The sequence below is a fragment of the Macrotis lagotis genome, chromosome 4, assembly GCF_037893015.1.
Source record: "Macrotis lagotis isolate mMagLag1 chromosome 4, bilby.v1.9.chrom.fasta, whole genome shotgun sequence".
NCBI classification, from domain to species: Eukaryota; Metazoa; Chordata; class Mammalia; order Peramelemorphia; family Peramelidae; genus Macrotis; species Macrotis lagotis.
Genome location: NC_133661.1, coordinates 226440895 through 226455711, shown reverse-complemented (window position 1 = coordinate 226455711; position 14817 = coordinate 226440895). Strand labels below are relative to the sequence as shown.

Genomic DNA, 14817 nt, shown 5'->3' with positions numbered 1-14817 from the left:
GTTATTTTGCTCTAGTAGATTTGGGCAGTTTTCCCCTTATAATTTCTTGCATGTTTTCCAGATTCTTTTGTTGGTCCAGGCTTTCTGGTAATCCGATGATTGTCTCTTCTGGATCTATTTTCCAGGTCATTCATTTTCCCTAGAAGGTACTTTACATTTTCTTCAGTTTTTTCAGTCTCTTCATTTTCTTTGATGGCATCTTATAATCTGGTAGATTCATTGGTTTCTAATTGTTCAGTTCTAATTTTTATTATTTTATTTTCTTCAATTAGCTTTTGTGTTTCCTTTTCCAGTTGCTTATTTTTACTTTTAATGGTACTGATTTCTTTTTTTTTTTTTGCAAGGCAAATGGGGTTAAGTGGCTTGCCCAAGGCCACACAGCTAGGTAATTATTAAGTGTCTGAGACCAGATTTGAACTCCTGACTCCAAGGCCGGTGCTTTATCCACTACCCCACCTAGCCACCCTGGTATTGATTTCTTTAGCCAACTTTTCACAATTTTCCTGCATAGCTTTCATTTCTTTTTTCCATTTTTCTTCTTCCTCTCTTCTTTGGTTTTTAAATCCTTTTTTAAGTTCTTCATGAGCTTTTGTATTTGAGTCCAATTTATAAATTGTTTTGATACTTCCCCTGTGAGTGATTTTTCAGTGCTTTCTACTTCAGATATGGCATTGCTGTCATCTTTTTTCTGTAAAGTGGTTTTCTATAGTGAACGCTCTTTTAGCTTTTTTGTTCATCTTTGCTGTTTTAGTTCTGCTCCTGGGGTATATGGAATATAGATCCAAGCTTTTATTTTGCTAGACTTGCTGTTGGCCAAGATGTTGTCTATGTAGTTCAGGCCTTGCCTATGCAGAGGTCCCCACCCCATCCCCCACCATGTCCAGGTTCTGACTTAACAGAGGATTGTTCACAACTGAATCCTGTCTTTTGCTTAGATGTTTTCAGGGTTCAGACTTTGTTTAGGGTTGGGATCCTCCCTACAGGCTTGCTATCTAGCTGCCAGATCTCTGTTATTATTAACCTGTCAGGACCTGGAGTGCACTGCAGCTAAAAGCCTCCTGGCTGGCTTTCTCACTCTCCTGCCTCCTGTACTTTACTTCCCCTTTTCCCCCAAAGAAACAGACTTTCACAGAAGATCTTCCACAATGTCTATAGTTGAAACCTTCTTTGAATCTTCTCTTTTTCTTGGTGGGATCTGTAGTGTGAATGTCAGAGTACAGGCTTCATTTATCTTTGGTAGGGAAAGGCTCCCGGAGCAGGTTAGCCATCTTGGCTCCACCCCAGCAGTCCTCCCCTTTGGTTCTAATTCCTCTTTCACAGCATGACAAATATGTAAAGATATTAAACATAAATGTACATGTACAACTTTTACCAGACTGTTTGCCACCATAGGGAGGAGGGAGGGAAGGGAGAATGACAGAAAAATGTGGGACTCATAAAATTGCAATTGAATGATTGTTAAAAAATTACCATTGCATTTAATAGGAAAAATAAAAGTTAAAATATAAAAAGTAAAAGGAATAAATGTAATGTTCTACTTAGTACATTTAAAAAATCACAATTACAAAATCTGAAAGTTAGAAAGAACCTCAAAGGTCATCCTAAATATGAATTGATAAGGAGATATAAACAACAAAATAACCAACAAGTCATTCATTGAGAGTCACAATGTACAGAATGAAGGAACTTACAAATGCACCTTACTTGATATTATCATGTATTTGATGAGTTTTCATGTGAAAAGGAATCAAAACTTCTTTACTTAGCCTCACATGATAAAATTAAGAGTAATGGTCAGAAATTACTAAGAGTTTATTATTTTAAAGTTAGATGTAAAGAAAAAATTTTCAAAAAATTAGAGTTGCCCCAAAGTATAAATAGTCTCTAAAAGAGTTCTGCCACACCAATCAAACCACCTGCCACAACAATCAAATATCAAATATCTACTTTACCAAGCTGGAAAAAAATAAGTAACAAAATTCACCTGGAGATTAAAAGGGCAAGAATAGCAAGGGAACTGATGAAAAAAAAATGTAAAGAAAGGTGGCCTAGCTCTACCAGATCTAAAACTATACTATAAAGCAGCAGTCATCAAAACTACCTAGTACTGGTTAAGAAATAGAGTAACGGATCAACGGATTAGGATAGGTTCAAGGAAAACTGCAGTAAATGACTACAGCAATCTACTATTTGACAAACCCAAAGGTATCAACTTCTGGGATAAAAATTCACTATTTGACAACAATTGTTGGGAAAACTGAAAAACAGTAGCAAAAATTAGGCACAGATTCACATCTCATACCCTATACCAAAATGAGGTCAAAATGGGTACAGGATTTAGACATAAAGAGCAATACCATAGAAAAATTAATAGACCAAGAAATACTCTATCTAGCAGATCTCTGGAAAAGGGATAAATTTATGACTAAAGAAGAATTAGAACACATTATAAATCACAAAATGAATGATTTTGATATTAAATTTAAAAAAAGGTTTTACACTTTACAATAAATGCTGCCAAAATTAGAAGGAAAGCAGAAAGCTAGAAAACAATCTTCACAATTAGGAGTTCTAATAAAGGTCTTATTTCTAAAATATATAGAGAACTGCATCAATTTTATAAGATCACAAGTCATTCCCCAATTGATAAATGGTCAAAGGATATGAATAGACAGTTTTCATATGGAGAAATTAAAGATATATATATAATCACATGAAAAAATACTCCAAATCACTATTGATAAGAGCAATGCAAATTAAAACAACACTGAAATATCTCATCAGATTGACCAAGATGACAAAAAGGGAAAATGATCAATGTTGGAGAGGTTGTGGGAGGATTAGGACATTGATGCATTGCTGGTGGAGTTGTGAATGGATCCAACCTTTCTGGAGAGCAATATGAAACTATACGTAAAGGGCAATAAAACCATTCATTCCCTTTGACCCAGAAATTCCAATTCTAGGTCTATATCCAGAAGAAAATTTTAAAAAATGGGAAAAATCCCTCATGTTCCAAAATATTCATGATAACCAAGTTATGATATATAAATACTATGGAATACTAATATTCTATAAGAAACCATAAATGGTTGGAGAAGCATGGAATGTTTTATGGGATTTGATGCTGAGTGAAGGGAGCAGAACCAAGAGAACAATGTACACATCAACAACAACATTGTGAAATGAACAACCTCAATGGAAACAGCTCCTCTCAGCAATTCAGAGAGCTAGGACAACTGTATTAGACCAGCTATGGAGAATGTTATCCCTATCCAGAGGAAGAAAAACAAACACACACACACACACACACACACAAACCAACCCTTCAGAATCTGATGAACACTTTATTAAAATGATCTCTTATTTACTTCTTTCAGTTAATCCTAATTCCTCATACTGAAAATAACTAATCTATAAATAGTTTATCAAAAACATGTATGTACAGTGCTAACCTGACTGTTCATTATTGAGGGGTGGAGGATGGGAAGAGAGGGTGGAAGGAAATTTTGTAACTTAAAAATATATACATACACATGTATGAAAATAAATAAATGAATAAATAAATTCAAAAAGAGAAGAAATTAGTTCCCTTTCATTGCAAGACATGCAGATACAAGTCAGATAATCACTTCAGCACTGTTATAGAACTGTTGTTGCCCAGTACAAGGTTGCATCATGAACCTCGTTGTCTGGTCTTCTGATCATCTTTTATGTTTGAAGAGGACCACCATCACAGGGTGATGCTATAACTTGCATGTGAACTGGATTTAAGTGAGACAGAGTTGTACCAACTCATCACTCTCACTCTCACTTCCAAAGTCATTAAAGTCCAGCAGCAGGGAAAAGTCAAGAAGGGCAAAAGTCCAGAAGGCTGTTGATGTTTGACCAAGCTTTATGCACTCCATGGAGTTTGCTTCAGCTGCCTTCTTGACTGTTGAAACAAATCGTTCTCATCCACCCTTTCTTCCAGGAGAAGTCTTCACACAGTTGAGGTAAAGAACTCTCAACTGAGGGTTTTAGCAGTCTATGAAGCCTACAAACCCCCTTTCCTAAATGCTTTTAAACTCATAAAGTACAAAGGATTACCATGGAAATCAATTATACTGAAATAAAGACAATTTTTGGCTAGAGAATCTCTGGGTCCTTTCTAGCTCTGTCCTCCCATGACTATATCATCAGTCAGACTGAAAAAAAAGAGGGGGCAAAGGATAATGCTCTCATGCTTTGAAATGTCTCTCACTAGACCAGGACATCTAGCCAAGTGTGTTGAACAGCAGCATCAAACACTCTCCCTCCCCAAACCTGCCTTCAGGCTTCCAGGGCTCCCTTCAAGTACAAGCTCAAGGCCCACCTTCTGCTAGAAGCCTCTCTCAATTACCCTTACTACTTGTGCCTTCCCTCTGTGGATTATCTCCAATGACCATCTCTAACTTGTACATAGTTTTTCACAATATTGTCTCCTTCATTAGATTCTATGCTCTTTCAGAGAAGACACTGACTTACCTTTCTTTGTATTTTCATCGTGTATAACAGTGTATGTCACATAATAGGTTTTTAATAAATGTTTGTTGGTTAATGGACATAGTAGATATTTAATAAATGCTAGTTGATCAACTAACTGATGACAAAAACACTATCATTTACAAAATAAATAAATAGAATGTTAGGACCAGAGGAAATCCTAGAAGATCACCTAAGAGTGAAACAACTTAACCAAGTGGCAAAGGCAGGATTCAAATGAGACCCAATCCTAAAACCTTCTCTCCCTCTTCTACATGCTATGATATCAACCATTCTGGATCACAGTCTAGTATTATTTTTGCTATACCATAAATACTCAAAACTGAAAATTCAGTTCACTTTTTTTTTTTTTAGGATTTTGCAAGGCAAATGGGGTTAAGTGGCTTGCCCAAGGCCACACAGCTAGGTAATTATTAAGTGTCTGAGGCCGGATTTGAACTCAGGTATTCCTGACTCTAGGGCCAGTGCTCTATCCACTGCACCACCTAGCTGCCCCCACTTTACTTTTAAATATAAAATCAATCTATCCCCATACTGTGGCAATTCAGAAGCACAAGAGATAGAGTGCTAGTCCAGAAGCTAGGAAGACTCATCTTCCTGAGTTCATATTTGGTTTCAGACATTACTAGCTGTGGAACCCTGGGCAAGTCACTTATCCCTGCTTTCCTCAATTTCCTCATCTGTAAAATGAGCTAGAAAAGGAAATGGCAAACAACTCCAGTATCTCTGCCAGGAAAACCCCAAATTGGGTCAGAAAGAGACAAGCAGGAATGAAATGACTGAACAGCAACAACAATTTCATCTTGTCTACAACATTACACAGTGGGAACGCAGAAAAAAATTTTTATTTAAATTTTATAGATTTGTCAACACTAAGAGAGATTTTCATGATAATGAGGATGGTGATGAGGAGGAAGAGGAAGATGAGAATAACATTTATAGAGTGCCTACTATGTGGCAGGCACCATGCTAAGTCCTGACAACAACCATGGTAAGTAGGTGCTATTACTATCCCCATCTTACAAATGAAGAAACTGAGGCAAAGAGGTTTAAGTGACTCACCCAGGGTCACCCATCTAGCATGGCTGTGGCTGGTTTTGAATTAAAATCTTCTTGACTCCACTACCTTGGCACCATTTCAACAGTCTGATGACCACATTAACAACCTCATGGTTGGGGTGGCTAGGTGGCACAGTGGATAGAGCACTGGCCCTGGAGTCAGTAGTACCTGAGTTCAAATCTGGCCTCAGACACTTAATAATTACCTAGCTGTGTGGCCTTGGGCAAGCCACTTAACCCCATTTGCCTTGCAAAATCCTAAAACAAAATAAACAAAAACAACCTCATAGTTAATTTTAAGTTCTGACATATATAAGCCAAGACCTTTTGGTAAGCCTGACCTGATATTATATTAGATAGAACATAGAACTACCCCCCCCAAAAAATGCCTAGATTACTAAGACAAAAATAAGTAAGAGGGTCCCTTCCCTATTTCTACATTATCTTCTTCCATCACAATCAACTTTTTTAACTTCCTAATCAAGGTGATCCTTGATAGTCATCTGATTACAGGACTATAAATGGGATATATGTTATGTTGATTGGAACCACAGACAGTGTAATTTTGTCATGGGTCTAGCAGAGCTTATTTATACTATGATGACATCAGGATTTAAGAGGAAACACTGGGTCTTGTGTCAACACAGATTCTGACCAAGGACAAGATCAGTAAGTCTGAACAATAAGGGAAACACAGTCCAAAAGCAAATTGTATTGGTTTCTCAGCACTCATGCATGCACCTTCCCAGAGACAATAAAATGAAGTACTCCCTCTAGGAATCACATTCCTCCTGAGTCATCTGACAAACAAACCTGCACCCTGATCAAAAAGAAATCTTAGTGGAGAAGAAAAAATAGTCTGTATGGCACTTACCATTGATTCACTGATCAGTAACAACAAAAGAGCTTCCTCAGTATTTTCCTGGGGGCAAAAAATGCTGCCAAAACAAAACAAAACATCAATCTTAGTAAAGCCAAGTTAGAATAATGTAAGCATACATTACTAGAAGCAGAGCAGAAATTACATGAAAGTTTATACATTTACAATACAAAGGAACAGACTACTGGGAATTCACCAGCTTGTTTGGGAATAATATCCCATGACATTTGTGTATTTTTTTTGATAATGATTTTTAAATTTTTTAAAATTTTTTCAACCCCAGCTACAATGCAAAAGGAAGTTTCAACATTTACTTCCAAAACCTTGAATTTGAAATTCTCTCTCTTCCTTCTTCTACCCTTCATTAAGAAAGCAAATTCCTTGGAGTAGGTTAAAAATGTATAGCCATGAAGAACATTACTACAATAGTCATGCTGTGAAAGTATATATAATTCATCCCCCACACACAAAGAGAAAACTCAAGAAAAATAAAGTGAGGAAAAAATAGGGTGCTTCAGTCTGTATTCAGACACCATTAGCTCTAACTTTATCATAAGTCCATCAGAAAACCCGGTCTCAGACACTTAATAATTACCTAGCTGTGTGGCCTTGGGCAAGCCACTTAACCCCGTTTGCCTTGCAAAAAAAAAAAGTCCGTCAGAGAAATTGCTTCAATATTTTTTCCACAGTTGCTATTGCTAGCTGTTTTTCCCTTCATCCTATTCCCCTCCACTCCCATTTATTCTATTCTCTTTCTCCTTTCACCCTGCCCCTCCTCAAAAGAATGTTCTATCTGACTACCCTCTCCCACAAACTTCCCTCTGATCCATTAATCCCATTCCTTTCCTCCCCTATTTCCTCTAGGGTAAGACAGATCTCTATACCCAATTGAGTGTGCATTTTATTTCCTCTCTGAGCCACTTCCAATTAGAGTAAAGGCTCACTCACTTCCCCTCATCTTCCCCCTCTTCCACTTCATTGAAAAGTTTTCCTTGTCTCTTTGTCTTCCTTTGTCTCCTTTCCCATTCTCCCAGTACATTCCTTCTTCACCCATTAATTCTTTTAAATATGTTATACCTTCAAATTCAACTCCCTCCTGTGCCTTGTCTAAATATGCTCCTTCTAATTACCCTAATAAATGAGAAGGTTCATTTGAGTTTTAGTTTTGTTTTTTTTAGGGGTTTTTTTTGCAAGGCAATGGGGTTAAGTGACTTGCCCAAGGCCACACAGCTAGGTAATTATTAAGTGTCTGAAACCGGATTTGAACCCAGGTACTCCTGACTCCAGGGTCACTGCACCACCTAGCTGCCCCTCATTTGAGTTTTTAGTATCATCTTCCTTTGCAAGAATAGAAGCATTACAATATCATTAAATCCCTTATCATTTACCCTTCCAGTCCATCCTCTCTATGCTTCACCTGAGTCCTGTCCTTGAAAATCAAACTTTCACTTCAGTTCTGGTCATTTCAACAGGAAATTTTGAAAATCTCCTATTTCATTGAATGCTTTCTCCTGAAAGAGGATGTTCAGTTTTGCTGGGTAGTTGATTTTTGGTTGCATTCCAAGAATCTGGAATATCATATTATAAGCCCTACAAGGCCTACAAACCCTTAATGTAGAAGTTGCTAAATAACTCATGATATTTGAAATCTTTCTTTCTGGCTGCTGGTAATATTTTCTCCTTGACTTGGAAATTCTGAAATTTGGCTTTAATATTCCTGGTAGTTTTTATTTTGGGATCTCTTTTCAGGATATGATCAGGGGATTCCCTCAATTTCTATTTTAACCTCTGTTTCTAGGATATCAGGGCAATTTTCCTGGAGAATTTCTTGGAAAATGAAGTGGGGGGGGCAGGTCATGACTTTCAGGTAGCCCAATAATTTTAAAATTAACTCTCCTGAGCAGTCTGGAACTATGCCCAAGGGGCAACAAAAATGTTCATATCCTTTGATCCAGCAATACCACTACTGGGTCTATACCCTGAAGAGATGATGAAAAAGGGTAAAAACATCACTTGTACAAAAATATTCATAGCAGCCCTGTTTGTGATGGCAAAGAATTGGAAATCAAGTAAATGTCCTTCAACTGAGGAATGGCTTAACAAACTGTGGTATATGTATGTCATGGAACACTATTGTTCTATTAGAAACCAGGAGGGATGGGATTTCAGGGAAGCCTGGAGGGATTTGCATGAACTGATGCTGAGTGAGATGAGCAGAACCAAAAAAACACTGTACACCCTAACAGCAGCATAGGGGTGATGAACAACCTTGATGGACTTGCTCATTCCATCAGTGCAACAATCAGGGACAATTTGGGGCTGTCTGCAATGGAGAATACCATCTGTATCCAGAGAAAAGAACTGTGGAGTTTGAACAAAAGCCAAGGACTATTACTTTCAATTTAGGAAAAAAACAAAACAAAACCTGTTACCTTACTGTCTGATCTTGCTATCTCTTTTACTTTATGTTTCTTCCTTGGGGATATGATTTCTCTCTCATCACATTTAATTTGGATCAATGTACAACACAGAAACAATGTAAGGACTTACAAACTGCCTTCTGTGGGGGTGGGGGAGGGAAATAAGATTAGGGGAAAAATTGTAAAATTCAAAATAAATAAAATCTTAAAAAAAAAATTAACTCTCCTTACAGGTAAGTTGTTTTTGCAATTATATATTTCACATTTTCTTCTAGTTTTTTATTGTTTTGGTTTTTATTTTATTGTTTCTTGATTTCTCAGAAAGTCATCTGCTTCCCTTAGCTCCATTCTATATTTCAAGGAATTATTTTCTTCAGAGCTTTTGTAAATCCTTTTCCATCTGCTCAATTCTGCCTTTTAAGGCACTCTTTTTTCCATTTGACTCAAACTAGTTTTTAAGATGTTATTTTCTTCAGTATATTTTTGTAATTCTTTCACCAAGCTGTTGATTTGGTTTTCATGATTTTCCTGCATTGTCCTCACTTCTCTTACCAATTTTTTCTCTACCTCCCTTTCCTGATTTTCAAAATCATTTTTGAGCTTTTCCATAGCCTGAACCCAATTCATATTTTTCTTGGATATAGATGTTTTGACCCTGTTATCTGCTAAGTATGTATTTTGATTCTCCATAGGACCAAAGTAATTGTCTATGATTGGATTTTTTTTCTTCTTTTGTTTATTCATTTCCCCAGTCTATGATTTGATGTTAACTCTTTGTTAAGGTGGGGCTCTGCTTCCAGGGTGGAGGGCACACTGTCTTAAGCTTTTGAAGGTTTTTTTTGCAACTCAATTCATTCTCAATTCCTCTCAAGGTCTTATGAGATACTATGACTGCTCTTCTGGCCTATGCTCTGGTCTATAGATGACCACCAGCACTCCTTTCTTCTCTAGAACCACGAGGAGCATCCCTGCTTCACTACAAGCAGTAAAATTCCTTTTCCTGAGACAGGGACCCCAGACTGCGACTTATATCTAAGTATGGGTAAAGCCACAGAGATAGCAGAGAGACCTGAGCAACCTCATTCCGACTCCTTTACTGACCCCCTTTATTGTCCATGGGCTGGGAGCTCTGGAAGTAACTGCCAGGCGGCCCCTCTGACCTGATCCTCGTCCCCAGCAGAGACCTGCAATGGACTGGGTTCCATGCTCACCCTAGAGCAGCAGAGTTTTCCTGCTGAGCTTGCAAGTTGTCCCTGGCAATCCCTGGGCTGAGAGAACTAGAAACTGTCCAACTGCCTCATCTCCAGGCACCCAGGTACCCAGGCACCCTGTGGGTTATTCCTGGATGACTGAAGCCAGTTCACTCCAGTTCAACTGCACTGTGGGGCCTTTCTAAACCCAGTGAAACAGTGCAACCCTTCCTGCCAATCTTCCAAGTTGTCTTTGGGCTGGAAAATTGTTTTACTCAATCTTTTTGTGGGTTCTATCACTCTAGAATCTGATCAGATTCATTATTAAAAGATGGGGGGGGGCGGGTAGGTGGTACAGCAGATAGAGCACAGGCCCTGGAGTCAGGAGGGAGGACCTGAGTTCAAATCCAGCCTCAGACACTTAATAATGGCCTAGTTCTGTGGCCTTGGGCAAGCCACTTAATCCCACTGCCTTGCAAAAAAAAAAAAAAAAAAGATATCTGGAATGGTCTGGGGAAGAGCCTGTAGGAATTCCTGCCTTTACTCCACCAACTTGGCTCCACCCCTGCTGACATTTATGTATGTTAATGGGAGGGAAACACTCTACTTACAAAAAAACTTGTTTTATACATACCTGACTTTTAAACAAAGAGAAATTTACCTAATTAGAAAATTTTATTGTATAGAGCAACAAGCCTTCTATACATACAAAGTGAAGGCATGTTAACATATAGAATTATTCTTATTTTCTTCCATTTTTGTGGATAAAAAAGACAAATGAGAACCTTAAATTATCATCCCTATTCAAGAATTCAAATGAGATTGAATGGAGTCCCTTTAACTGGGGGGGGCGGGGGTGGGGGTAAATGCAATTCAATTCAACCTGTAGCAAGTAATTGAATCTGAATTATATCAGAATGAACTAAAAGGAAAACTTTTAATTCAGTGTTGCTCAGGATCACGGAAGAGAAACCAAAAGGTAACACTAGTCTCTGCTTTGCACAGATTCTACAGCACTTTTAATTTTGTAATTTCCCTCCCTTTCTGTTCTGAAGATCTCCAATAGTCTTTAATGTATCTAAAGGAAAATATCCAGTAAGATTAAAAAAAAAAACCCTATTCCCCTAGAGAAGAATATTTGCCTGAGCAAATTAGTAAATTAAATCAAGTCTTTAGTTTAACCTTGTGAGGTAATAAAACAAGAATTAGCTACTTACTCTAGAATTAGCTATTAAATATAGTAGTTTTTGTTTTTGTATAGATTTAAAAGGAAATGAGATAGTATATATGAAAACACAACTCTATGCTTATATTTTAGAAATTCCATTACAGATTTGAGATGATGGAGTGAACACTCAGCTTTATAGAGTGTTACAATTTTATGAGATAAAAAAAGAAAGATCAAATCTTGGTCTTAGAAAAGATGAGAAAATGTACTTCTTTCCTTTTGTTGGAGAGGCGGGGATTATGGCTGTGGAATGTTATATTTAGAGTGGTAGCTGCCTTGGTTCTTGTCTATATATAAACATAATATAGAAATAATAAATAATATATAGCATATGTAGACATATACAGACAAAGTGTTTTAGTTTGTCACAAAGGAAAGATGCCTGGGAAAATCCAGAAAATACTGTTATAGAAACAAAAGAGATCAATAAAGAGGAGGAAATAGTATGAATGATAATGACAGGATTTGGAATTTGACATGGTCTCCATGAAGCAATCAACTCTGGTTAACTGGAAACTTTCCTTTAAGGGATTTTTGAATTCATAAACACTATCCCTCTACATGCTAGGTTTTCCATAATGTTTATCAAGACTTTCAAGAGCCCAACAATAATTTCCAGGTACAGTGGTGGACTGCATCATCAAGACCACTGCCTATTTGTTTTAATGTGAAATATCACAGTGCCAGCTAATAGTCTCCTTGCTCCACATAACACCAGAACCATCTGCCACACACAAATGCAAAGCAATCCTGGGCTTATCAGCCTGCCTGGACAGTAACATTTACTGACTTCAAGTCCATCTTTTCTAACTTGCCTTACCCCTCTTATGGAGACACTAAAGCAATATCTAAGTCAAGTGATGAGCAACCAAAGAAGAGATACTTTTTCTAAAATCAAAGCTAGAAGGGAACCTTAGAGTCTTATCTAGTGCAACTTCCTCATTTGATAGAGAACACAAAGATGCCAAGAAGTTAAAAGATTTGCCTAAGGCTGCCAACAAGCATTCACAACTTCATGAAACTTATATGAAAACTAGTTTTATTAGTGAGAAATAAACATACATTTGGAGCTCAAAGAGTTCCCAATCCAATATTTATAGCAGTGGGACAAAGGAAGCAGGAGAAATTACAAATCTCCATCTAAAGGGGTGTGGCATGAGGTGGGGAAAGTTGCAGTAAAAATGGGGAGGAGAAGACACTGTCCCTGCTAGACAATGAAGATATGATGGCTGCAAACCATCAGCTGAGGAGGATTTGTCCTTGACACATCCAGGGCCTCCTGCATGCTCTGTGTCCAATGTTTCTGAAAAATATGGCAAAGCAGACAAGTTATAGCGTGGGTTCTTAAAACCAGATTCTCAGACTCCAAACTCAGCTCTCTGTCCACATTGTGACAATGCCATTGCATCATGATCAATTAAATAACAGTTGATGAATCAGGAACCAAGAGTGGGAAAAAAAACACCTAAATAAAATATGATTACTAAGCTGAGAGACCTTTGAGTGTAGAGAATCCCTAAAAGAGGGCTTTAAGACATTACATCTGATTTTCTTCTTCTTCTTCTTCTTCTTTTTTTTTTTTTGGCAAGGCAATGGGGTTAAGTGGCTTGCCCAAAGCCACACAGCTAGGTAATTATTAAGTGTCTGAAGCTGGATTTGAACTCAGGTACTCCTGATTCCAGGACCGGTGCTCCATTCACTGCGCCACCTAGCCACCCCTACATCTGATTTTCAAGTACTACAGTCAATTTGTGGATCATTAAGTTTCTTCCACTAAAATTTTATTCCCATTCGGCATATCTTAAAGAAATTTCATGTAAGTGAAACAGTGTGAAAAAGATAGGGTAGTGGGAAAAATGCACTTTATAACAAATGGTCTTTCAAAAGAATTCAGGAAAATAAAGTTATATACAGACATCCCACCAAAAAGCATTTTGTCTAGCTAAAGTGAATTTTCTCTGTGTCCTGAATATGTTTTTGTGCTCCTCACATAAGTAAAAGTTTTTCTCTATAATAAGAGCTTTTGATCTTTTATTATTTGAATTGTAAGCAAGGACAGAAGACTTGATGAACTATTTACAAGTCTTTAGTCTTGTTATCAATTATTATTATTATTATTACCTTCAATTCCTTTCAAAGATCCCAAATGCTGAAATAAAATTAATCTAACTACCAAAAAAAATAGAAAAATTCTGATGCCAAGAAGAAACACTTGTGATATACTACTCTTCCCTCTTACAATATTAGATTGCAAACTTCATTTTTACTTCAAGATTTACTGTATAGATCTCTCCTTCCAGGTAATCATGAAAAATATAATTTATTGTAATTATTGTCAACTAAAAAAATGTCAAATTATAAATTCATAAATTCTATATCTACAATGTTATTTAGGAAATTAAATTGCAATGGCTTAAAGTAATATTTCATAAGCAAGAGTAGGGATAACAGAATTTAAGAGATCTGAGTTTGAAGTAGCTCTAATATTAATAATATTTAGAGAACATCTAGTCTAGCCTTCCTCAGTGTTCAACAGAAGAAACTGAGGCCCATAACAAAGCAACTCATTCAAGGTCAAACTGAGATAATACCAAAATAAACTTATAATAAACTATAGGTATCAAGCCTGATAGTAGGTAGAGAGTGACGTACATTAAGGTTAAGGTCACTTTGTGTATTAAGAAGCTTTTCTAAGGAGATTATTAGTAAGTTACTATTTTTAAGAAAAAAAAGTTAGCAAAAATGGAAGACTGTGCTTCTAATTGCTTTTCCACATTTTGCCTCTATGTACCTTTCACAAACTTCTTTCAAAAAATTTTTCAAGGGAGCCAAAATGATGGAGAGAAAGCAGGGACTAATTTATGCTCTCCCCCAAACCCCTCTAAACACTTTTAAATAATGCCACACAACAAATTCTAGAATGGCAGAACCCAGAAAAGGAAAGGATGAAATAATTTACCAGTCCAAGACAACTTAGAAGGTCAGCAGGAAAGGTCTGTCACATTGGGGTGAGAATGGAGTACAGGCTGCACACCAGCACAAACTGGGCCCAAGGAAACCAGATGATGGTCTTGAGCGTGACTGAATCAGAGATAGTAGTGGTAGGTTCCTGACCTCTCAGCCCACAGTGGGTCAGACAATTGGTCAGAAGAAGTTTACAAGGCTGCCTTTGTTGGACCCAGGGACAGGACTCTTGTTGCATTACCTATATTTGGATCTGTGTTCCAATCCTGATTCTCAGTCTCAGGGTAAGAAGGACTATGAGCACACTAGAGCTGGAAGCTGCAAGGGAGCTGGAACCCTGGTCACAATTCCAGGATAGAAAAGAGTGCGTATGGTCACCCACAGGCCATTTGCACAGTATAAGAGAGTCCTAAACACATCTTTTCCTAGATCATACCACTTTGGAAGTACCAAAAACTTACAGGTCCCCTGAATTATCTCTGAAAACAACTGCAAAAAAATCCTAAAGCTTATAATAGTGCTCTCTCCGAACCCCATTTTAGCATAGATTTA

The 14817-nt window shown here is 37.3% G+C and overlaps 1 protein-coding gene across 7 annotated transcripts in view; it reads right to left on the bottom strand.

Moving 5' to 3' along the window:
* Positions 1–14817, bottom strand: part of TTC7B (tetratricopeptide repeat domain 7B) — a 340869-nt gene that overhangs the window by 188761 nt on the left and 137291 nt on the right. For all 7 annotated transcript variants that reach the window (XM_074235507.1, XM_074235506.1, XM_074235509.1 and 4 more), the window contains one exon: positions 6458–6521. In XM_074235507.1, coding sequence (XP_074091608.1) covers positions 6458–6521 — 64 coding nt within the window. The remainder of the gene's footprint in view (positions 1–6457; positions 6522–14817) is intronic.